Source organism: Megascapheus bottae, chromosome 17 (genome assembly GCF_031878675.1).
Source record: "Megascapheus bottae isolate mThoBot1 chromosome 17, mThoBot2.hap1, whole genome shotgun sequence".
NCBI lineage: Eukaryota > Metazoa > Chordata > Mammalia > Rodentia > Geomyidae > Megascapheus > Megascapheus bottae.
In genome coordinates, this window is record NC_143525.1 from 17,097,202 (window position 1) to 17,123,141 (window position 25,940).

General features: G+C 40.7%; 1 protein-coding gene and 1 long non-coding RNA gene across 8 annotated transcripts in view; one reads left to right on the forward strand and one right to left on the reverse strand.

Annotated features, from left to right (window-relative positions):
- Positions 1 to 25,039, forward strand: part of LOC150051199 (uncharacterized) — a 27,240-nt gene extending 2,201 nt beyond the window's left edge. The window contains exons 3-4 of the long non-coding RNA XR_016538288.1: positions 2,111 to 2,200; positions 24,712 to 25,039. This is a non-coding gene — a long non-coding RNA (uncharacterized LOC150051199). The remainder of the gene's footprint in view (positions 1 to 2,110; positions 2,201 to 24,711) is intronic.
- Positions 1,879 to 25,940, reverse strand: part of Efcab3 (EF-hand calcium binding domain 3) — a 97,450-nt gene continuing 73,388 nt past the window's right edge. For 4 of the 7 annotated variants that reach the window (XM_090349986.1, XM_090349988.1, XM_090349987.1 and 1 more), the window contains 9 exons: positions 21,999 to 22,086; positions 21,193 to 21,269; positions 20,180 to 20,323; positions 17,544 to 17,615; positions 14,782 to 14,902; positions 10,396 to 10,574; positions 8,646 to 8,830; positions 4,729 to 4,851; positions 1,897 to 2,393 (listed from right to left, as the gene is read on the reverse strand). In XM_090349986.1, coding sequence (XP_090206112.1) covers positions 2,064 to 2,393; positions 4,729 to 4,851; positions 8,646 to 8,830; positions 10,396 to 10,574; positions 14,782 to 14,902; positions 17,544 to 17,615; positions 20,180 to 20,323; positions 21,193 to 21,269; positions 21,999 to 22,086 — 1,319 coding nt within the window. In that variant the 3' untranslated portion in view covers positions 1,897 to 2,063. Of the gene's footprint in view, positions 2,394 to 4,728; positions 4,852 to 8,645; positions 8,831 to 10,395; positions 10,575 to 14,781; positions 14,903 to 17,543; positions 17,616 to 20,179; positions 20,324 to 21,192; positions 21,270 to 21,998; positions 22,087 to 24,786; positions 24,875 to 25,940 lie in introns of those variants that run through there. The other 3 variants (XM_090349991.1, XM_090349992.1, XM_090349989.1) reach the window with 3 other exon arrangements.

Sequence of the window (25,940 nt, forward strand, 5' to 3'; positions counted from 1 at the left end):
TTTTGTTCAGGTTGGCTTTGAACTGTGATCCTTGTGATTTATGCCTCTTGAGTAGCTTGTGGTATAGACATGAGCTGCTGTGCCTAGACTATTTTTATTTTTTTGAGGAAAGATCTCAACTCTGCAGGCTCTCGGTAGCCCAGAACTTTAGATCTTCCTGCCTTTACCTTCTGAGGGCTAAGATTACAAAATCAAGCCTTATTTTTTGGGGGGTGGGTGGGTAGGTGGGGGTCATAGGACTTGAACTCTGGGCCTGGGCGCCGTCCCTGAGCTCTTCAGCTCAAGGCTACTGACCTACCCCTTGAGCCAAGGCCCCACCTCCCATTTTTGGGGAATTGGAGTTAACTGGAGATTAAAGTCTCAAGTTCATTACTGCTGGCTTTGAATAGAGATCCTCAGATCTCAGCCTCTTGAGTAGCTAGGATTATAGGCAAAAGCCACTGCACCCGGCTTTAAGACTTATTTTTCTGTTGAGTAACAAATATATGTACATCATAGAGTATTTATGAGCAATAAAACAAATATTGTGTCTCACAAGTTAATTCATTAGCACCTTTTTATATCCTTGTGGTCATTCCTGTTTATAAAAATAACTTTAAAAAAAACTTTTAATTTAAAATAGCCTCAGAACAAATTCTATTATGCACTGCTTTATTAATAATTTATTGGAAGTTGGGATTGAATCTAAGACCTTGTGCATGTGAGGTAAGTACTAATACTACTTGAGCCACACCCCTAGTTTGTTTTGCTTTTTTTTTCACATGTACTGTTATTCAAATATTGATATTTTATTGTCAGGATAATGTATAGAGGGGTTACAGTTACATTTATAAGGTAATGGGTATGTTACTTCTCAAACCTTGTCATTTTTTTGTCTCCCTTTCCCTCCCCCCTGTTTTGCATTTTTTAGTTTGCTTTCAAATACAGTCTCTAGATAGAGTCTTCAGTAAAACTCAATCTCCTAATTAAAAAAAAAAAGAATTCATAACCCGGCACTGGTGGCTCATGTCTATAATCCTAGCCACTCAGAAGGCTGAGATCTGAGGTTCACAGATCAAAGCCAGCCCAGACACAAAAGTCTAAGAGACTCTTAGCTCCAGTTAATCACCAGAAAACCAGAAGTGGCTCAAGTGATAGAGTTATAGCCTTGAATGGAAGAACTCGGGGACAGTGTCCAGGCCCAGAGTTCAAGCCAATCATGACAAAAACAAACAAACAAACAATAACAACAACAAAAAAAAAACCCTTGGTAACAGGCTAGGAGTTTGGCCTAGAGATAGAGTGCTTGCCTAGCATGCACAAAGACTGGGATTCGATTCCTCAGTACCACATATATGGAAAAAGCTGGAAGTGGTGCTGTGGCTCAAGTGGTAGAGCTCTAGCCTTGAGAAAGCTTAAGGAGAGGGCCCAGGCTTTGAGTGCAAGCCCCAGGGATGACAAAAAACAAAACAAAACAAATACCCCTTAGTAACTAAATGATTTTCTATATTCACTTTTTTTAGGATTAATTTCTAGAAATGGAGTTGTTGAGTCAATAGTTTTAACTAGTTCCATTAGTAAGCCCAGTGAGGTTAGGTATTTTATTTGTTCACTGTTATATAGCTAAGACCTTGAACAGGGCACAACATACAGTTACAAGTTTCCTAGGGGGCTGTGATAACCCCTAAAACTGAAAGGTTATTGCCATCCTCAGCCACTGGCCTCTTTCATAAACCTTGGGAAAGCCTAATTCCATTTACAGTCACCAAAAGCTCAGAAGCTTATTGTGTGGAGGCTCTTAGGAAATCAGGGGCCAGATTTTTCTTTCTGCTAAGTTAGTTTTAATCCAGGTGGGGGCAGCAGAGAGCAACTGGCATTTTTTTAGCAGGGATGTTATCTACTTGCTAGTAAAAATTTAGGACAGTGTAATCATTTTATGACGTAAACTTTTTTTACTCGTCAGAATTCAAAAGATGTCAAAATTTCCATCTGCTAAGAATGTACTAGACAAAAGCAAGAACTCGTAATTTTGATAACTATGAAAAAGTAGTTTTTGATGAGTTGCTCAGAAAAATGTAGAGTTTTCATTGTCGAAACCCTTTGAAGCCTTTCCGTTTTCTTTTTCTTCCAGTCTCTATGTCACCTTCGTTGATATCTGATGCGGAAGAGAATGCGGAGCTGTGGGAGGAGGGATTTCTGTTCATGCAGGCATCATGCAACCGTAAGTCCTTAGGAGAAAGCAGCTCTTGGCAAACATTCCAGGACCAAGAATAAGTAGAAAAGGTGTCATAAAAGGTCTCACTTCCAGTTTCTAGTCCAACCAGATCCCCTCGGATCTTCCGCCAGAAATTTAGCATATCTTTCCGGTGTTCAACAGCAATTCCTAAATGATAGGTCTCTGTAGCTTTCTTCACCTGCAACAAGAGCAGATATTCACCGTAGTTACCTTCAAATGCATGTGAGTCATACTAGCTTTGAGCAAAGCAACTTAAGGAAAGAAGTATCCAGGTTTTGAGTTCAACCAAATTCAGTACACACACACACACACACACACACACACACACACACACACACACACACATTAAAATATGGTAGAACAGAGTTGGGGCACATAATTGGCACCCATCTGAGTTTGGGGCAGGGAGAAGCAGTAGAAGAATAGCTGAGTAAGTCTGTGAGGATTTGATAAACTTGAGGGAGTGCTGATGAGAAGGTGTACCAGGAAGAGGAGGCAGCATAAACAATGGCTGACAGTAAACAGCATTGGTGGGAAGGGTTCAGGCACTTCAGTGTCATGTTTAAAGTGGGAAGGAAGGAGTAATGATGGAGGAGAAGCAGGCCCGTAGACACAAACTTGTCAGTTATTGATGTCAGTGTAGGTAGGGTGATCCCTTGTTCATCCTTCAGTGAGCCACTGTTTCTGATGCAAGAGAGACAAATCTCTCAGTTATGTGGATAACTGAAAAACTTTGCCAGCACTGACAGGGAAGCATTTATTCTTAATCAGGACAATCCTGTGACTGGATCTTCATGTTAGATCCTTAGCTGTGTGGAGAATGGCTACGGAAGAGCAGCTACAGAGAAGAGGACCTCAAGGATGGAAGTTGTTGTCTAGACTGGACCCGTGGAGGGCCTCAGCTAAGGCAAAGGTAGAATGGGACAGAGAGGTTGGATGTGGTGATGGGTGTGAGGAATGAAAAGTTAAGAATGTCTTCTGGCCTTCTGGCTACAGGGGACAAGACCATGGCAGTCTCAACAACTACAAAGTCCTCAGGGAAGTGCCAGCTTGAAACAGAAGATGATGTTTGGTGCTGGACACCATAAGTTAGTTCTATGTGTTATGAGATATAGCAGAGAGTTGGAAGTATTTATGAATTAGTCAGTGAGATAAGGCACAGGAAAGAAGTCTAGGCTAGGGACAAATTCAACAGTTATCACTGTATTAAGTGGCAAACAGTAAGATAGACTGAAATAGCCTAAACACTTGTCCTAGCGGTTCCTTCACCAGGCCCCGAGATCCAGTGTTCTGCTATGTCTGGGTTATAGGAATGACAGACTATTGATCTTCAGCAGCTGGTACTTGAGGCTTTACTCAACCTCCATTTACTCTAGTGCATGATGTGCCATGCTGAGCTCACATCTTTGTGTTCTGTGGCATGCAGTTTGAAGTCCTAAAGTCTTATTTATCCCACTGTATTCCTCCTATCCATTTCTTCCTCAGTAACTTTCTTGTGCCTCCAAACTTGCTAAAAGGAGGAGGAGCTGTGTTTTTTTCTCATGCTATCTCCTCATCTCAGAACTCCTGCCTAAACACTTACTGAATAACTGAATAGAATATGTGTGTGTGTGTGTGTGTGTGTGTGTGTGTGTGTGTGTGTGTGTGTGTGTATGTGCAGTGAAAAGAGTAGCACAAGAGTAGACACCTGGGCATCATATCATTTCTAGAGGGATAAAGGAAAGAGAAGAGAGAGAAGAGCACACTGAGCCAGAGGGACTGAAGATGCAGTGTGAGAAAGCCAAGAAAGCAGAAATGTGATGCAGACTTTGATCATTACGGACAAATACCAAAGAGAAGCAGTATAAAGAGGTCTTCACTGAAAAGTAGTAAAGTTGCTAAGACAGAGCACACTGTAGACAGGCAGCACAGAGTTGTGCTTTACAGGTGTGTGTTCTGGAGCCACCCTGCTCATAATCCTTGATAGGTTTCTTCCTGGCTGGGTACTTTTGAGCAAATCATTTAACCATTCTATACATACTTTTGAACTGTGAAGGAATTTTTACAGTGCTGTTTCTGAGAGGGTGGTGGGGGGTGGGAGTTGTGAGAAATGAGTCCGTACCTGTAGAACAATTTTGGAATCCTTGTAGAGCCCGGTGCTAGACAGGAAGTGCATGTCAGCTACTAATATTCTTGCTGTTGCATTAATAATGCTGCTTTCATTCATACATTATTGCTCACCAAGTACACCACTCACAGATTCTGTGGTTTACTACCTTAATTAGTTTGCTATTTCCAGCATGTAACAAATGAATGTCCCAGTAATAATGCTGACTGCAGCTTCATAAATGATTAACAGGATGAATCCTAACCCTGGACACTTTTAATCTGTTTGTTTATGCACAAGAAATGTTATTACAATAGATAACAATGAGAACCCATCTTGTCTCATTTTGAAGACAAGGTGCTGATAAAGATTCTCCAAGTTTAAGGGGTGGTGTTGAAGGGGAAGGCTTTCTACAATTAGTACTCACATGCGGCTTAATAGCAACAGCATCAGGCAATGTCCAATTATGTTTTTTCTTGAATAAATGGTCGATGGCAAGGATTTCATCAGGATAGCCCGAGGCAGAGTTCACTGGCTTTATATGTGCTGCCTGAAATGCACATTTTAAAAGAAGGTATAGGATACATATTGGTTTGAATTATACAACAAAAACATAAACATGTATATCTTATTATGAGGGAATTTATATATGATCTTTTAGTTGTTGCAGAACCATGTGTCATTGTTGTTGGAACCATACGTAAGATGTAGGTTTAATCTCTAGCAATGAAAGGAGAAAAATCAAGAATCTGCACAAAAGTGAAGGTATGTGCCACAGAGTAGGTGTGTGCCATAGTAACCAAAGTCTGTCCTTGCCTATTCCTAGTTAGAGAAAGCAGGTGAATCTACTGCCCACTTTGGAAATGTGTATTACCTAATTTAATTCAGGCATTCGTTAACGGATACTCTATGTTCCTTTTCTCCATTCACTGTTAATGCTTTTTTTTGTGTGTGTGCTAGTTCTGGGGCTTGAACTCAGAGTCTGAACACTGTCCTTGTGTTTTTTCCTCAAGGTTACTGCTCTACCACTTGAGTCACAGCACCACTTCTGGCTTTTCTATGTATGTGGTACAAAGAATCAAACTCAGGTCTTTGTGTATGCTAGGCAAACGCTCTACCACTAGGCCAAACTCCCGGCCCATTGTTAACACTCTTACAGAGCTCATAGTGCTGCAGAAAAGTTAGGCCTTTGAACTCCTGCTACTATTAATCTTGTTTCTTTAAAACTTCCTAATATACGGGTTAGGAGTGGCTCTTGCCTATAACCCTAACTACACGAGGATCGAGGATCGTGGATCATGATTCAAAGCTAGCCCAGGCAGGAAAGTCTGTAAGACTTTTAGCTTCTTCTTCTTCTTTTTTTTTTTGCCAGTCCTGGGCTTGGGCTCAGGGCCTGAGCACTGTCCCTGGATTTTTCTCAAGGCTAGGGCTCTACCACTTGAGCCTCAGCACTATTTCCGGCTTTTTTCTACGTATGTGGTACTGAGGAATCGAACCCAGGTCTTCATGCATGCTAGGCAAGCACTCTACCACTAGGCCAAACTCCCTGCCCTGAGACTTTTATCTTTTATCCATTAAAAACCCAGAAGTGGAGATGTGGCTCAATTGGTTGAGTGCCAAATTTGAGTGAAAAAGCTAGGACTAGGAGTTTGGCCTAGTGGTTAAAGTGCTTGCCTAGCATGCACAAAGACCCAGGTTCAATTCCTTGGTACCACATACATAGAAGAAAGCCGGAAGTGGTGCTGAGGCTCAGGTGGTAGAGCTCTAGCCTTGAGAAAGTCCAAGGAGAGTGCTCAGGCCCTGAGCTCAAGCCCAGGACTGGCAAAAAAAAAAAAAAAAAAAAAAAAAAAAAGCTAAGGGATAGTACTCAGGTTCTGAGTTCAACTACTTTATATGAATTCTCTTAATATATCTTTCTACCTTATGATTTTTCTATCCTTTAGTCCAGTTGTTTTTTCCTTCCATATGAGAGAGCTTTTTTCTTTTCTTTTCTTTTCTTTTGTTTTCTTGTCAGTCGTGGGGCTTGAACTCTGTGCCTACGTGGTGTCCCTGAGCTCTTCAGTTCAAGACCAGTTTGAGCCACAGTATCACTTCTAGTTTTCTGATGGTTAATTGGGGATGAGTCTCATAGACTTTCATACCTCGGCTGGCTTTTTTTTTCATATATTTTTTATTGTAATTAATAGAAGGGTTACATGATATTTGCCAGATAGAAGGTGCATTAATTCCCATACATTGATACCCTTTCACATGTCTTGGTCCCCATTTCCCTCCCCCCCACCCCCACCCCTTATCTTGTTTTCCCCCCTTCCCTATCCAATTTCAAATAACCAAATACAAATATATCCAATATATCAGATAACAAAGTGAAATACTGTAACCATATGAGATAACCTAGGGACAGCAAACAAAAGAGATGAAAGATAACATAGTACCTTAAGGACAACCATCATTCATTATATGGCTTTTGTTTCTATATCCTAGAGGTCCTTTCATTTAGCTTCATACTGTATGGCCTTTTGTATCAAGGTTTTGCTCTATTGCAAATCTCTGCTAGGACAGCCCAAGGTTTCTACTGATTATGACAAATGAGGGAAACCATTGAGTCTAAGTTCCTTTGAACTTACTTCTGGCTTACTTCATTTAATATGATTATTTCTAAGTCTTTCCATTTCCTAACAAATGGGGCGATGTCACTCTTTCTGACAGCAGCATAGAATTCCATTGTGTACAAATACCACATCTTGTTGATCCATTCATCAACTGAGGGACATCTAGGTTGGTTCCATATCTTTGCTGTGGTATATAGTTCTTCAATGAACATTGTTGTGCTAGTGGATTTAGTATGTCTGGGCTGTCTTAGCACCTAGATTAAATACTTTTCTTGGGAACTCAGACATGACTTGCAGGGTGGCTTGATTCCAAACAAATCTCATTCCTGTGCTCAAGTGAAAGGCCTATGGCAAACTTAGAGGAAGCCAGAAGAGCTGGAAATGTGGGTGTCTTTGCTTTGAGATCTTAAAACTTGTGATGATAGTGAGGCATGGGGGTCTATTCATGTAATCCCAACATTCAGGAGGCAGGGAGATCACCAGTTCTAAGCTAGTGGTTACCATACATTCCATGCCAGTGTAGTTTACATATGGTTTCAGACCCTGTCTAAAAGAACCAACTAAACAAAACCAGAACTAGCAATGACCAGCCATACACCTGATAAAAGTCCAGAGGTACAGTTGGTCCCATGACAAGGTTTAATGAGGAACAAGATGGTCCCATCGTCAGAGTGCTGGCATAGACTTGGCCCTCCTGTTGCATGGTATTTGGCCAATCACAGGCTCTGGCTAGTTGAGGGAATCCTAAATACAGCTTCTGGCCCCTGAGTTGATGGGACAGCAATGCAGGTCGTTCATCACTGGTGTGTGTGTGTGTGTGTGTGTGTGTGTGTGTGTGTGTGTGTGTTTCCATTCCAGGGACTTGAACTCAGAGCCTGAGCACTGTCCTTGAGCTTTCTCAAGGCTAGGACTCTACCACTTGAGGCACAGCACCATTTCTGGCTTTTTTCTATGTATGTGGTACCAAGGAATTGAAGCCTGGTCTTGGTGCAAGCTAGGCAAGCACTCTACCACTAGGCCAAACTCCCGGCCCTCATCACTGTTATTCTTATAGAACCTGTCCTAACTGGGACTAAGAGCTGGCATCTTCAGTAAATTGAATTATTTATTGATATTAAGTGACATATTTACATGTGGGCCTATGTTTGGAATATACTTCAAGTATCTTATTATAAATATAATGACTAAAGATACATTTTTTTCACAAAAAGCATGATACTCTTTTGCTACATTAAAAAAAAAATTAGCCAGTTGCTATCAAGGTTCAAAACCAGCCTGGGCACAAAAGGACCTGAGACTTTTATCTCCAATTAACCTCTAGAAAATGGCTCAAGGGTAGGGCAGTAGCCTTGAGATGACGAGCTCAAGGACAATGCCCAGACCCAGGAGTAGGGTAGTAGCCACCCAGGCCTAGTTCAAGCCTCATGACTTACCAAAAAAAAAAATCTAAATATATATAGCTGGGCACTGGTGGCTCATGCCTGTAATCCTAGCTACTCAGAAGGCTGAGATCTGAGGATCACAGTTCAAAGCCAGCCTGGGCCCAAAAGTCCATAAGACTTTTATCTCTAAGTAACCATTAGAAAACCAGAGGTGGCACTGTGGCTCAAAGTGGTACAGCACTAGCTTTGAGCTGAAGAGTTCAGGGACAGTGTCCAGACTCAGACTTCAAGCCCTATAACTGACAAAACAACAAGAACAAAGTTAGCTAACATGAAAATCTAAGTCTCACCTGTGCTTTCCAGTCTTTTTTATGGAAAAAGTAGTCCTCAAAGAAATCCAGAGGCTCCTTTCTCCTTAGCAGTTCTAATTTCTGTAGGTCCTTTGGTGGCTTTCCCATCACCACTCCATCCACGTTAGGGAACAAAGGGAAGATGGGTATTTTTGAGTATGGGCTCTTTGTAGGAAGACTGCATCCTAGAAAGAAGAAAACAAAACTGCTATCACTAACAACATAATAAGTTCTCATCGGTAGTGATGGCTCACACCTGGAATCCTAGCTACTTTGGAGGCTGAGATCTGAGGATCTTGGTTCATAGCCAGCCTGGGCACTAAAGACTGTGAAACTCATCTCCAATTAACCACTAGAAAATCAGAAGTGGTGTGTGACTTAAGTGGTAGAATGATAGCTTTGAGTTGAGGAGCTCAGGGACAATGCCCAGGCCCAGAGTTCAAGCCCCACCACCAAAAAAAAAAAAGTTCCCATAAAAGACAAGTAAGAATCTGAGTGCGGTAGCTCATGCATATAATCCCAGCACTCAGACAGCTAAGGCAGGAGGAATCTCTGGTTCCAAGTGAGCTGGGTTACTAGTGAAATCTTGTTTCAAAAACTCAAACTAAGCCAGTGATGGTGGTGTGCAGGCCTGTAATCCCAGGACTAGGGAGGCAAAGGCAGGAGGATCTTGAGGTAAAGGTCAGCCTGAGCTACATTACAAATTGCAAGCATGTAAGGTTGGGCATATAGTTTAGTGACAAAGTGCTTGCCTAGCGTGTGTGAGATCTTGGGACTAAGGTACAGTTCTGCAAAAAAAAAGACAAACACAAGTCGCCTATTTTGCTATTGTCCCCTGCCTTCCTACTCCACTCCATATCCCACTCCGTATGAAGTGGTACCAGCTTAAATATAAATGCTAGGCTTCACCCAGGTGTCTGAGAAGTTAGGTCAGGGGCTTAGGTCTGATCTTGGCTTCTAATATATATATATATATATAATATATAAAAATTATATACATATATAATTTTTTTTGTCAGTTCTGGGCTTGAGCTTAGTGCCTGAGCACTGTCCTTGGACTTTCTCAAGGCTAGAGCTCTACCACTTGAGCCTCAGCACCACTTCCAGCTTTTTTCTATGTATGTGGTACAAAGGAATTGAACCCAGGTCTTCTTGCATGCTAGGCAAGCACTCTACCACTAGATCAAACTCCCGGCCCCAGCTTCTAATATTTCTGACCATATGCAAATATATCTTTCTTTTTTCTTCTGGTAGGTAATGCTGGGTTTTTTTTTTTTTTTTTTTTTTTGCCAGACCAGGGCTCGAAGTCAGGGCTGGGGCACTATCCTTGGACACTTTTTGCTCAAGGTTAGTGTTCTGCCAGTTGAGCCACAGTGCCATTTCCAGCTTTTCCTATGTAAGTGGTACCAGGGAATTGAACCGAGGGCTTCGTGCATGCTAGGCAAGCATGCCACCACTAGGCCACGATCCTGGCCTAGTACTGGGTTTTAACTAAGGGTCTATCATATGCTAAGCAGATCTGCTGCTAGATAAGGTCTTAAATTTTTGTTCAAAGCCAGCCTCAGCTGCCCATGTAGCTGAGATTACAGATGTGTTCCACTCTTTTTCTAGTTTACTTATGGAGATGAGGTCTTAGAGATATTTTGGTTGGGCTAGCCTTAAACTTCTATCCTCCCAATCTCCTCCTGAGTATTTGGGATTACAGAGTACACCACCAAATAAACCAGCAAGAAGGACAAATGGATCTTACTCTTGAGCTCTTCAAGAAATTTAAACAAATCCTTTTCTTTCATTATTGCAGCCCGGGCTGCATTAGCAAAGGCAGCTGTGCTTGTGTTTGGACTTGTGCACATTTCTGGCTTAAATTTTCCCTTTCCATAGGGATTCCAAATTTCTGCACTGGCATCCTGGAATTTTTTTCGGAAATAGCTTAAAAAGAAAAAAAAAGTAATTCAGAAATGGATAAAAACAACAGCTATAAGATAAAATACTTGTGGGTTATCTATGCAGATTAACTTTATTTTGTATATTTGTTCAATAGTATTTGAGTTCCTCTTCCTGTGACATTTATGGAATAGTCACAGATTGACTCTCTGTAGGCCATGATCTATGGTTTCCTTCTTCCTCAAGACCTGCTTGTCTTGTGTTGAAAACACTTATTCAGACCTTTGAGAAATCATTGAGGTGGTACCAGCTTGAATACAAATATTAATCATGTTTATTACTTTAAAATCAAGGTTTTTTTCCTTTTATTTTTTTTTTATTTAGTCACCTGTGGGGCTTGACCTCTAGGCCTGGGCATTGTCCTTGAGCTCTTGAGTCACAGCCCCACTTCCTATTTTCTGGTGATTAATTGGAGATAAAAGTCTCATGTTCTTTAATGCCCAGGCTGGCTTTGAACCATGATCCTCAGATCTCAGCCTCCTGAATAGCTAGGATTACAGATGTGAGCTATTCTGCCTGGCTACCATTTTTTTAAAAATCAAATTTCTGATGCTTGTTTTATTGTTTAACATGTGGAGAATGTGCTGATGAGAAGAATGAGAGAGGTTCTACAAATGTCTGTTAGGATTGTTTGCTGATTTTTCTATGTGTTGTGGTACTGGGGCTTGAAAACTCAGGGCCTCACTTTTGCTCCACGTTCTTACTTATGGTTATTGGGCTAACATTTTATTTATGCCTCCATTCTAGCATTTTCCTGATTAAATGAAAATAGAGTCTCACAGAACTTTTCTGTCCCTGCTGCCATCAAACCTCGGTCCTCAGATCTCAGCCTCCAGATGGGTGTAAGCCAAAGTTCTCCCTCTCCCTCTGTCTCTTTGTCTGCAAAGATGATGTTCTAATAGAGATGCTCTTATATGTGACTTGATAGTTTTTCCTTCCTGTTTACAGGGATTTTTCTCTTTGTCTTGTACTTTCAACCATTTGGCCATAAGATTCCTTGGAGAGAATCTTTCTTCGTTGAGTTCACTAGGAGTTCTTTGAACTTCTTTTATGTCTGTTTATGTCCTGAGATTTGTTAGGTTTTTGCAGCTAATTTGTTTGAACTGTTTTACTAAGTGCAATTTTTTTTTCTTTTTTCTTTTTTATTGGTTGTGGTGCTTGAACTCTGTGCCTCGGTGATTACAGGTGTGAGCCACCAGCTCAATTTTTTTTTCTTGCTTAATAATATCCCATGAATTTCTATGGTTTACTTTCTTCTCTTCAGTTTTTTCCCCTCTTTTTTTGTTGTACTAGAATTTGAACTCAGGGTTCTGTGCTTGTTAGGCAGGCTGTTCTTTCATTTGAACAATGCCCCCAACCTTGTCTGGGACTAGCCTCAGATCGTGGTCTTTTAACCCATGGCTTCCTGTTTAGCTGAAATCTCAGGTACATGCTGCCATGTATGATTAATGTGGGACCTCTTGAATTTTTAGTCTGGGCTGGCCTCAAACTTTAATCCTCCTTATCTTTGCCTTTTGAGTAAGTGGAATTACAGCTGTGAACCACCATGCCTGATTTCAATTTTTTCTTTTTAAAATATGATAGGATAATTTCAGATCTCATAACTCAGAAAAATCCTCTCATCAGTTATGTTGTTGAGGTACTCAACTGTATTGTTGTTGTTGGTTGTGGGGCTTGAACTCAGGGCCTGGGTGCTATCCTTGAGCCTCTTTGTGCTTAAGGCTAGAGCTCTACCACTTTTGCCATAGTGCCATTTCTGTTTTTTGAGTGGTTAATTGAGAAAAGAGTCTCAAAGGGACATTTCTGCCTAGGCTGGCTTTGAATTGTGATCCTCAGAACTCAGCATGAGCCACTGGTGCCTGGCTTTAGTTGTATTTTTATTCTGTTTACTAAATAATCTAGTACTAAGAACCAAGATTGCTTATGCCACGATGTACGTTTTATTTTTTTCTTTCGACATTACTAGAACTTAAACTCAGAACTTTGTGTTGATAGGCAGATGTTTTTTGTTTTTTTTTTTTTGCCAGTCCTGGGCTTTGGCTCAGCGCCTGAGCACTGTCCTTGGACTTTCTCAAGGCTAGAGCTCTACCACTTGAGCCTCAGCACCACTTCCGGCTTTTTTCTATGTATGTGGTACCAAGGAATCGAACCCAGGTCTTTGTGCATGCTAGGCAAGCACTTTAACCACTAGGCCAAACTCCCAGCCCATAGGCAGATGTTTTATCACCTGCTTCATACCTCCAAGTCCTGCAGCAAGATTTCAGATTGGTTGTGTTTACTAATCACTATCTCTGCTGAATTTCTCATATATATCATGAATTGTCTGAATTTTGCTGAATTGTCTGTTTTCTCTTATAGCACATTGGATTTCCTCAAGTTCTTTATGAAGCAATTCCTTGATTTCTTTCTCTGTGGGGTCTGTTGATAGAGTTACTGTGTTTCTTTGGAAGTGTCAGTGTTTTTCAGGCTGTTCAGTTGTATTTGTGTGTTTCTCAGCGTACTTGCCTCTACAAGTTTTGCAGGGTGGCTTTGTAGCAAGAGATTTTCAGTTGGAGAACTCTCCTAGGGGGCCATGTGGATATTCTGTGTTGGGTTTGGTTCTTGATGGGTGTTGTACTGTAGTGCTGCAATCCATGTTGGTGAGAGATAAGTCTTTCTGGGTTCTCAGGCTTTGTCTTATTTTGTTTTTGTTTGTCTTGCTTTGGGGCTGGTACTGGGTTTGAACTCAGGGCCCTGTGCTTGCTAGGGAGGTTTTAAGCATTTTTAATGTCTTTAGGAATCTGATAGTGAGATGAGATAAATAACTACCTCATAAGAAAATCAAAGAAGCAACAATACAATCTAATTCGAGTCCTCAGTACCACATACATAGAAAAGGCCAGAAGTGGCGCTGTGGCTCAGGTGGTAGAGCTCTAGGCTTGAGAAGGTCCAAAGACAGAGTTCAGGCCCTGAGTTCAAGCTCCAGGACTGGTGAGAGAGAGAGAGAGAGAGAGAGGCAGAGGGAGAGGGAGAGGGAGAGGGAGAGGGAGAGGGAGAGGGAGAGGGAGAGGGAGGCAGTGTAAGAAAGTGAGTATGAACCTGGATTCTGGAATCAGACTTGCACAAAAATCTTAAGTATCCTTGATTCTCGGATAACTAATCTGTACTTCAGAATGATAGTATGTACACATACACACACACACACACACACACACACACACACACACACACACAGAGCCTGTGATTATTCTAATTATTTCCACATTATAGTAACTAACATTGAGCTTTTATAATATACCATGTACTTTCACATGTCTTATCATACATCATTCCTGCAGCTGCCCTTTAAGGCAGATATTATTATTATTAGGCATTATTTTTTTTGTCAGTCCTGGGCCTTGAACTCAGGGCCTGAGCACTGTCCTTGGGCTTTCTCAAGACCAGAGTTCTACCACGGGAGCCACAGCACCACTTCCAGCTTTTTTTTTTCTATGTATATGGTACCAACGAATCAAACCCAAGTTTTTGTTCATGCTAGACAAGCACTCTACCACTTGCCAAACTCCCAGCTCTACTTTTACCTTTTGTAGCTAAGAAGACTGAGGCTGAAGAGTTAAGCCTCAGTTAAAACATTTGTGTACTAATGGCAGGTATATTAGTGGCCTTGAACTAAAATGAAATGAAATGAGTAGTTTTGTGCATCCCTCTGTTCCACATCCTATAGTCAAGTTAGAATAGAAAAGTATTGAGGAGATAAAATATTTTTTTACACTGTTGGTGGTCTCTATTATTTTTAAACTTCTCTAAGAGGGATACTAAAAAGTTTTCAAGATATGTGGGCTCTTGTTCCACTCCAGTTCCCAAACTACTGTGGGAGGTCTGAGCTTACTACACCTCATTCACAGTCCAAGCACCTGTTGTTCCTACATGTAGGATATGTCTTGTACTCCACACCAGATTTTGAAGCTCACTTGAAATCATGGAAAAGTCTTCTTTTGTGGGGATTCTGTGGCCTAGGCTAGGGAAGGCTGAAACTTTTGCCTACAATGAGACCTTGGGTTAGTCTGAGGTCTGCCTTACAATGTCAGAGCCAGGCAGGAACATGGTGGTATAGGACCATCTCCCTTGTTCTGAACCAGACTCTTGTTGGGTAGGATATTGATGAGTTGTCCTCTAAGTGGCTCTGAGAAGTCTGCTTTTCCTGGCCACTTACCTCACTATTTCCATTATAGTTTTTCTGGGTAGGGCTGAAGTCTCTACAAGCTTTGACAGTATTTCAAATAAAATGATCCCTGGGGTGGCAGTCAGTTCTAAACATATCTTCTTACTTGGAACTATGGAGGGAACAAAAACAAAATTCCGTCTATCAAATTAAAACCAAAGAGAGAAAAATAGCAAAAAAATGTCAGAAAACATTCTTTTTACTGAATATAATACTATCAATGCATGGACTATAGTAGATCACTTTTATTACTGAATATACAGAATAATAATTGAATACTTTTAATTCAAAGTAAATAGAGTTATACTTTTAAAGATTTTTATATTTTTCAATTAATTAATTTATTTTTTGCCAGTCCTGGGCTTGAGCTCAGGGCCTGAGTACTGTCGTTGGACTTTCTCAAGGCTAGAGCTCTACCACTTGAGCCTCAACATTACTTCCAGCTTTTTTCTACGTAGGTGGTACTGAGGAATTGAACCCAGGTCTTTGTGCATGCTAGGCAAGCACTCTACCACTAGGCCAAACTCCCGGCCCAATAGAGTTATACTTTTAACACAAGCTTAAATTCTTTGTTAAGTATTACTGCCTTACTCTTTTTTCTTTAAATTATGATTACGATTATTGTTTTTTTGTCAGTCATGGGACTTGAACTCTGGGAGTAGGCATTGTCCCTGAACTCTTCACTCAAGGCTACTGCCCTACCCCTTGAGCAACAGCACCACTTCTGGTTTTCTAGTGGTTAACTGGAGATAAGAGTCTCATGGTTTTTAGTGTCTGGGCTGGCTTTGAACTGTGATCCTCAAATCTCAGCCTCCTGAGTAGCTAGGATTACAGGCGTGAGCCACTAGCGCCCAGCTTAAATTTAATTTTATTATAAAGCTTATATACAGAGGGCTTACAGTTACATAAGTAAGGTAATGAGTACACTTCTTTTCAGACAATGTTATCCCCTCTCTTGTTTTCTCTTGCTTTCCTCCCTCTCCCACTCCTTTCCCTCCCAAGTTATAAAGTTCATGTCCAACATAGTGTCTAGGTGGAAGGGAAGATGGATCCAGAAATGGATCCAAAGAGTGAACATCATCTTGTTCTTTTTAAGCAAAGGAATTGATAAATTACTTATCTCTGGCTTTGCAGAAACTTTCATTATAATTGTATTTGCAAACAGTAACTGTGTCACAACTACAGTTCATAGCCTAAAAACTATTCAAGGTATAGAAATACAATTATCCAGTAAAACAATGTGACAGCAGCTAGATTTTTCAAGGCTGCCTGTTGAGCTAGTAAGCAAAGTATGAGAATAGTAATCATTATTTCAAGTGTTTGACACAGCATTATGGCCTGTGTATAAACATGTTCTTTCACCTCCAGCATTATTTCCCCTGCCCTCTTTGAGGTAGAGAGGCTTCATCAGTATGAGGAGGATGTTTCTTCAGGAACAGCAAGTTAGCTGGGTGCTGCTGGCTCATGCTTGTATTCCTAAGCATGCCTGTATGGCTGAGATCTCAGGATCATGGTTCAAAGCCAGCCTGGGTAGAAAAATCTCTTTGAGACTCTTATCTCAAAATAATCACTCAAAAACCGGAAATGGCACTTTGGCTCAAGTGCTCTAGCACTTGAGTACAAAGAGACTCAGGGATAGTGCCCGGGCCCTGAGCTCAAGCCCCACAACCACAGCAATTTAGCTATGCCCCAGGGATCTACATGGAATTTTTTTTTCTTTTTCTAAAGAAAGGCTTTATTATTTTCTTTAAGAAATACTTAAAAAAAACTTGAGTTTGAACTCAAGACCAATTGCTAGGCCTACTTGCTCACAGCTGACCCCCAAACTCTTCAGCTTTTTTTTTTCTTTTTTAATCAGACCTGGGGCTTGAACTCAGGGCCTGGACACTCTCCTTGAGCTTTCTCGAGGCTAGCACTCTACCACTTGAGACACAGTACTTAAGGCTTTTTCTGTGCATGTGGTACCAAAGAATCAAACCCAGGGCTTCATGATGCTAGACAAATACTCTACCACTAGGCCACACTCCCAGCGCCCCCCTCTTGAGCTTTTTGCTACCAGTTTTCTCCATTCTTTTATTTTTGCTGTATATATCCATGGATATATCATATATACCATATACATAACATGGATATACCATATGGAGTCTTGTTGACTTTCCTGCCTAGGTTGACTTCCAACTTCAATCCTCCTAATCTCAGCCTCCTGAATAGCCGGAGTCACTGGCACCTGGCTAAGAAATGCCTTTTCTTTTGTGAAAAGAATGTCTTTGGAAGTAGTACATACACTTGGTAAAGAAGTTAACACTACAAAAGGGGACCAAAGTTTCTATACTTATCTTTTTCTGAATCCTCTTATTGGAGATAAACATGTTTGAAAAGTTATGTAAAATAGTGTTTAAGTGAAGCAGTATAAAAATAAATCACATCAAGACCAGGAGTTTGGCCTAGTGGTAGAGTGCTTGCTTAGCATGCACAAAGACCAGGGTTTGATCCCTCAGTACCACATATAGAAAAAAAAAAAAAAGCTGGAAATGGTGCTGTCACTCAAATGGTAGAACTCTGGCCATGAGAAAGCCCAAGAATAGTGCTCAGGCCTTGAGTTCAAGGCCCAGAACTGGCAAAAATAAAAAAATAAAAATAAATCACATCCCAAATTATTCCTTCAGTATTTGTCTTCTGGTTGAAGAATTAAGTGAATATGTAGTTGGTGGTAGTGACCTAAACTGCTGTCTCTATAGCAATTGTCTACTCACCCACAGCCTTGAGGAAGCGCTCCTTATCTGTTAGCACCTTCATAAAGTCTGCAAAGTTCACTTTCCCATCTCCTGGAACAGAAATCTAAGATCAGAATAAGGATAACATATGTATCTATACATTTAATATAATTGTGTTATTAATGTGTTTTACAGAGGGGTTACCATTTCATATATGAGGTAATGAGTACATTTCTTTTTTGGACAATGTCATCCCTTTCCTTTCTCATCCCTCTCATCCCTGCCCACGGGTTGCATAGTTCATTTTCCACATGGTATATACTGATTAGCAGGACTGAATTTGCTTACCCTTCTCTCTCTTTCTGCATTCCTCTTTCTCCCCCACTAAATAGATAAAAAACAGCCCTCTAAAACTCAAAAGCAAGAACAAACACCACCACCACCACCACCCAATAACAACAGAATAACCCATGTTTCTATTTCCCTGAATTCCTTTCAATAAATAGCATTTTAAATGTTCAGAGAAGTTACACCTTTGTGCTTCTCCTGTAAGAGTATCCTCCTTTAGTCTCTGTGTGAATGCCCAGAGTCTTGTATACATTATCATGTCCAGTTACATTTTAGATCTACTTTCCACATATGAGAGAAAAGGTATGCTGTTTTGCTGTTTGTTCTCTCTGTGAGATTGGCTTACCCTAATTTGTTTTAGGTCCATTCATTTCCCTGCAAATGACATAATCTTAATTTTTTTTTTTTTCGCCAGTCCTGGGCTTGAGCTTAGGGCCTAAGCACTGTTCCTTGGACTTTCTCAAGGCTAGAGCTCTACCACTTGAGTCTCAGCACCACTTCTGGCTTTTTGCTATGTATGTGGTAACTGAGGAATCCAACCTGGGTCTTCATGCATGCTATGCAAACACTCTTACCTCTAGGCCAAACTCCTGGCCCAATCTTCATCACTTTAATGGATGAGTAAAATTCCACTGTGTATGTGTATATGTGTATGTATACACACACACATACACACACACACACACACACACACACACACACACACACACACACACACACCACATCTGGGCTGTTTTTATTATCAGCACGAACATGGATGTACAAGTCTTATCATATCCTGACTTGTGATGATCTGGGAAGAGGTCCAAGATTGGTATGGCTGGGTCAAAGAGAAGATCTATGTTTAGTTTTTTGAGGAACCTCCAAATTGCCTTCCAAAGTGGTTGTACTAGTTTTCATTCCCACCAGTAGTGCACTAGGGTTCTTCCCAGCCCCCCTCCCCCAATCCCCACCAGCATTTGTTCAAATTCTGAATGTTGGGCAATCTAACTGGTGGTTTTTCTTTTTCTTTTTCTTTTTTTTTTTTTTTTTTTTGTTGGTCATGAGTCCGGAACTCTGGACCTGGGTGCTGTTGCTGACCTCTTCAGCTCAAGGCTACCACCCTACCCCTTGAGTCACAGTGCCACTTCCGGTTTTCTAGTGGTTAACTGGAGATAATGGTCTCACAGACTTTAACTTTAGTGGCCTAACTGGTGTTTTGATTTGCAATTCATTTTCACCTAGGGACACTGAGCACTTCCTCATATGTTCATTGGCCTTTCTTCTGGGAAGTCTCTCTTTAGTTCCTTTGCCCATTTATTGATTGGTTTATTAGTTTGGGGGGGGCGAGGTTAATTTTTTGAGCTTCTTGTATCCTTTGTGTATATATATATTATGTACTTGTATAATATATACTTTGAATATATTAGGCCTTTGTCAGATGTTTCCTGGCTGAGCTCTTCAGCTCAAGGCTATCGCCTTACCCTTGAGCCAAGCCCTACTTCCCATTTTCTAGAGGTTAATAAGTTTCAGGTCCTTTTGTGCCAAGCTGACTTTGAACCTTGATCCTCAGATCTTAGCCTCCTGAGTAGCTAGGATTACAGGCGTGAGCCACCATGCCTGACAACTATGTCTTTTGCTGTGAAGAAACTTCTGATTTTGATATAATCCCATTTTTCAAGTCTCTCCTATTTGCTGTGCCCCTGGGACTCTTTTCAAAAAGTTTTGCCTAATTGATATTCTTGAAGGGAAAAATGAGTGCTTTAATCCACAGAGAATATATACCATTCAATACCATCTGGCAGTCAGCTACTAATGAACACTACTTTTTTTTGCCAATTATGGACTTGAACTCAGGGCCTGGGCACTGTCCTTGAGCTTTTTCAAGGCTAACAGTCTACCACTTGAGCCACAGCACCACTTCTGGTTTTTTCTGTGTATGTGGTACTAAGGAATTGAATTCAGGGCTTTGTCCATGCTAGGCAAGCACTCTATCACTAGGCCACACTCTTGGACTTTTGAACACTACTTTTACTGATACTTTCCTATTCATACCTACCTATGATAAAGTTTAATGCTGTTAGGCACAGTAACAAGTTAAAAACAAGTGAGAAAATATAATAGTTTTAGAACAAAGACAATATAACAGTTTTAATGATAATAAAGTAATAAAGGTTATGTGAATGTGATATCTTTCTCTTGAAAGAGTCAGGAGAACTGAAACCATGAAGGCAATTGTGGGAATCCTCCCTTTGCTTCTGGTTACTAAGTATAGTTTAGTAAACAGAGGGAAAAAGAGACACTGACAAAAGTCTTCCTTCAAAGACAATGAGAAGTCAAATACTCACGATCAGGATCAGCAAGTTTTAACTCAGCGTAAATGTCATATTTGTTTACATTCATTCCCAACTTAGATAAAGTACACATCAGTCCGTGTAAATCGATGCAGCCAGTTTTATCCTTGTTGAAGAAGTTGTAGGCATCATGGAAGGCTGGGGAAATTGGATTGTGTTAGGACTTTTTTTTTTTTGGTCAGTTGTAGGGCTTGAACTCTGAGCATCAGTGCTGTCCCTGAGCTAAGGCTTTCACTTTACTACTTGAACCACAGAGTCACTTCCAGTTTCCTGGTGGTTAATTGTAGTCTCATGGACTTTCATGCCCAGGCTGGGTTTGAACTGTGATCAGCCCCCTGAGTAGCTAGGATTACAGGTGTGAACCACAGGCACCTGTCTAAGATTTTTATTCAAGAAGAATTATGGATGTTAATAGAACTAAGACAGATAATGCAGCTGGTCAAAGATAATGTTCTGGAAAACTGTTGAAAAATAGTATTTTATGGTATTTTAAATGTAGAATATTTATCTTTTCTTGGGATTTGAACTGGAAGCTGATAAGGTAGCACACACTTATAGGAGTCATGAGCTACTAGCACCCATCTTCTGATTCATATTTGATCTTGCATTTATTCTTTTTACTACAAATTCTTTTTTTTTTTTTGTAGGTTATGGGGCTTAAACTAGGCCTGGGTGCTGTCCCTGAGCTCTTTAATTCAAGGCTACCACCCTACCCTTGAGCCCAGCCCCACTTCCCATTTTGTAGAGGTTAATTGGAGTCTCAGGTCCTTTTGTGCCTGGGCTGGCTTTGAACCTTGATCCTCACATCTTAGCCTCTTGAGTAGCTAGGATTACAGGGGTGAGCCACAGTACCCAACTTTACTACAAATTCTTTAAATGAAACTATTTGACCAGGACTATCCACATTCTAGGAAGATGCCAATTTGAAACCAATTCCCATCTGATAACACAAAAGGTGACCCTCTGAAGTGATAAGATAGTGTAGACACTTCTGGAAATCTCATTACCTTCCATTTGTGCAGGGTTCAGCTTTTTTTCTTTGTGGTATGATTGGTGTTGAGGAGATCCTGGTAAATCGTTTTCCCTGAAAAGAGACATGAAAAGATTTAGCTTTCATGCAAATGCAAAATCAGCAAATGTTAGTCTCCTTCGGCAGTTCCTGTTGATTAGAATGTCTGTAAGCGTCAGAACATACCTAAGTAGACCTGTTACTGTCACTTGCTGAGGCTATAGGATGGAGGGTGGAAAAAAATGTTGACTACTGAGGTCCACCTCTGCTGTCTGCTTACCAATCATACGTAACTCCTTAAAAACTATGAAACTTGGAAGTGGTGCTGTGGCTCAAGTGGTAGAGTGCTAGCCTTGAGCTGAAAAGCTCAGGGACAGCAACCAGGCCCAGAGTTCAAGCCCCATGACTGACAATTTAGATGTCTTACTTTATAAGGAAACTTACTTCAAAGCTGGGTTCTGGTGGCTCACGCTTATAATCCTACTTACTCAGGAGGCTGAGATTTGATGATCGTAGCTCAAAGCCAGCCCAGGCATGAAAGTCTATGAGCTTATCTCCAATTAGCCACCAAAATACCGGAAGTGGTACTGTGGCTCAAAGTGGTAAAGTTACCAGCCTTGAGCTGAAGAGCTCAAGGACAGCACCCAGCTCCAGGGTGCAAGCCCCATGACCAACAAAAAAAGAAAAAAGAAAACTTACTATAAAATACTTGAGGACCAGTCTACTTTGCCTTTATGGCATAGTAAACATATTGGTTACCTTAATAATTCTTTATTGTGATATATTAACACATTTATTACCTACCTCCTGACGTGGAAGACAGGTACTTTTAGAGGTTTCAGCTTAAGTTTTGGTTTAACATCTGAAACTGCCATGTGGCCAGAGACTCTGTCTGGAATTCAGAAGATACAATTTAGGAATTAAGGGTCATCTAATAAATAGGTTTACTACTATGCTGCTACTACTATACTGCTACTACTACTAGTACTATTTCTTCTACTATTATACCAATATGGGACTTGAACTCAAGACCTCATGCTCGCTTGCTTGCTCATGGCTGATATTCTGCTACTTGACTCAACCTCGCTTTTTGCTGATGATCTGGAGATGGGGTGTCATAGACTTTTCTGTCTGTGCTGGCTTCTTAGTCTCCTAAGTAGTTGGAATTACAAGCATAAACCACTGGAGTCTGGCTAGGTTAGTCTTCCTCCTTCCTTTTCTTCTCTTCCTCACTTCCTTAATACCTTAATATTTTCCTTTCTTCCTCTCCCTCTCCTCCACTCTTTCTTTCTGAAGAATTTCACCAAGCTGGCCTCAAATTCACAGTTTTCCTGCCTCAGTCTCTCAAGTACTGGAATTCCAAATATGCATCACTAAGTTTAGTCTACATATCATGTTTCTCTCTCTCCTTTTTTTTTTTTAAAGTACTGTATTGTAGTTTAAACTCAGCCTTGCTGGCAGGTGCTCTACCCTCAACCCCAACCCCAACTTCTTACAGATTAATTTCTTTATTTTCTTTTGCAACTTTCACAGTTTACAAGGCCTGTAGTCTGAAAGGTAAGGCTTTCCTAGAATGACTCTGTATACAAATCCAAGTTAAAACCATGTGCAAAACTGGAAGATCATATGAAAAGGTCTTATTATTATCACTAGATTGATCTGTAAGTAAAAATCTTTTTTTTTGCCACAGCTTTTCCTTTCAAGGGTTTCACTTTGATCTTATATTAAAAAATGTGAAATGAGGCAAACCAGATATACAACAAGAAATGCTATTATATTCTTTCTCATGTATAAATTCTAAAGCAGTAAAATTCACAGGAATGTAGAACGGTGAGCAAGGGGAATGAAAGGAAATACTGGTCAATGGACACAAGTTGCAGTTAATGCACATAATTTTTTTGCCAGTCCTGGGGCTTGAACTCAGGGCCTGACACTGTCCTTGGGCTTTCTCAAGGCTATAGCTCTGCCACTTGAGCCACAGCACCACTCTGGCTTTTTTCTATGTATGTGGTACCTAGGAATTGAACCTGGGGTCTTCATGCATGCTAAGGCAAGCACTCTACCACTAGGCCAAACTCCTGGCCCTTATGCACATAATTTCCAAAGATGGAATGTAAGCTGGGCGTGGTGGCTCATGCCTGTTATCCTAGCTACTCTGGAGGCTGAGATCTGAAGATCAAGGCTCAAGGCCAGCCCAGGCACAAAAGGACCAGAGACTCTTATCTCCAGTTAACAAGTAAAAAATGGGAAGTGGGGTTTGGCTCAAGGGTAAGACAGTAGCCTTGAGCCGAAGAGCTCAGAGACAACACCCAGGCCCAGGGGTAGGGCAGTAGCTTTGAGCTGAAGAGCTCAGGGATGGCACCCAGGCCTAGTTCAAGTTCCATGACCCGCCCCCCACAAAAAGACTAAATGTATGGTTTGGTGATTTACAGGAACAAAATTCCTAACCGCCCCCCCACCCCAGTATCTGTGTGAGGTGAATGATATGTTAATTAGCTTGACTGTAGTTATTATTTCTCAATGTATAATATATAAAATCATGAAATTGTATACATTAAGAAAAACAGTAATGACTACCAGCATGTGAAAATGTCTTGTTGGGGGCACATGAATGGAAGGAGGAAGAATGAGCAAATGCAGTCATTATATCCAATACATAATACGTAAAAACTGAGCTGTAGAACTTGAGGTTAGGAATGGAAGGGGGAAAAGGAAAACAACAGAAAGGGTGACACTGATAAAGATGCATTGTACTTGTAACCTGGTTTATGGAATTGAAACCCCTCTGTACAACTATCTAATAATAAAAAATGTACAGGTAAATCATCCTGAAATACATGGACAAGAGTATGTAAAACTACCATTTATTTATGAAATCACAACACTTTATGTTGCGAAGAATAAAATGTTACATCATTTCTAAAATGGTTACTTATTTTTTTCTATCTTAACTACCTGCCTGGTAGTAGGCAGATTTCCTAGAAGGAAACCCTGGGGGAAAGACATTTCTTTTTTTTTTTTTTTTTTTTTGCCAGTCCTGGGCTTGAGCTCAGGGCCTGAGCACTGTCCTTGGACTTTCTCAAGGCTAGAGCTCTACCACTTGAGCCTGAGCACCACTTCCGGCTTTTTTCTATGTATGTGGTACCGAGGAATCGAACCCGGGTCTTCATGCATGCTAGGCAAGCACTTTAACCACTAGGCCAAACTACCGGCCCGGGGAAGACATTTCTTCCCTGACAGTATGAGCCAAAAGCAGAAGTGGGTATGGATGCAAGGATGTTTGTCATCCTTGACCCTTGAATGCACTCTTCCATTGCTATGGCCTGCCTTCTCCTCCCTTTCTCCTGTGTAGTCTGAGAAACAGGGCTAGGTGGTAGAGCTTCCCCAGATTTGTTGGTTTAATCACTCAGGTTACCTTTTTAAACCCTATTAGGAGTATTAGGGATAATAAAGGATATTGAACTAGGAAGTAAAAAGAGTTTCAGAATGTTTGGTTAGAATTCTTTTTTTTTCCTAGGTCGTCACCCCAGAACTTGGAAAGCAATCATTCTAAACAACCCAATTACATAGTGTTCAGAATGGAAAAACCTACCACGGAGCTGGGAACTGCAGAGATGCTCAACAATCTAGGCACAGGAAAGGTGCTGTGAAATAGTCTTCTGGCTCAAAATAATCATTACTTAAAAAAATACCTTCAATTTCTTATAAGGATGATAGATTATTTTTCCTAGAAGGACTCAGCATCCAATTGTACAAAATCCTGTTATTTACCTACTTTTAAACTGTGCTACTAAGGACTTTGGGACTTCAGATCAAGAATCAAATAAAGGGTTTTTGTTCCATCATGCAACTGTGACCTCATTCACTGCTCAGGCTCAGGCCTAGGGAGAAAATGACCATAAACTCTGTCCAGTGTTGAATGTTTCAGAGTAGTTCATTCAGCACCTTAGGGGTGGGTGTCTGTGAGAATGTGAATTACAGAATGAGAACCTCTTTTTTAGACACCATTGAAGTTTCAAGAAGGAGAGGGAACTGTTTTTAAATCATTAACATATTTTCATTAATGAGTAGAAAGTTCAAGTTAAAACTTTTTTTTTTTTTTTTTGGGTCATGGGGCTTGAGCTCAGCCCTGAGCTCTTCAGCTCAAGACTACCTATCCTTGAGCCAAGCCTCACTTTCTGTTTTCTGGAGGTTAGATGGAAATAAGAGTCTCAGGTTCTTTTGTGCCCAAGCTTGCTTTGAACCTTGATCCTCAGCTCTCAGCCTCCTGAGTAGCTAGGATTACAGGCGTGAGCCACTGAGCCTGGCTTCAACTTAAAACATTTTACACAGGTACTTTGCCTGAATGATGATTAGAAAACTTATTTCATTAGTTGTTTAAACCTAGAAAGACAACAACAATACTGAAACTCATAGTTTTTAATACTAGGAGGAAAGTGACTCAAAAAAATTGCTCTCAGTGCTTGGAAGGATAAAGCACAAGGATTTTGAATTCAAAGGCCAGCTTGGGTTCCACAGTAAGGTTCTGACACAGATAAAATAGATCATGTCAAGCAGAAACTGTAATATGCATGATCTGACCTATCTCATGGCATTTTAAGCCCTTCAGCACAGAAATTATTATGGCTAAATGCAGCCTCAGGCACCCAAGGATTAGCTATTTCACAATGAAGCTTTCCAAAGTGCTCCAGACTTCACTTAGTGGGAGCATTTCTAGAAGTTTCTAATTCTTGCTCTGAGAATTTG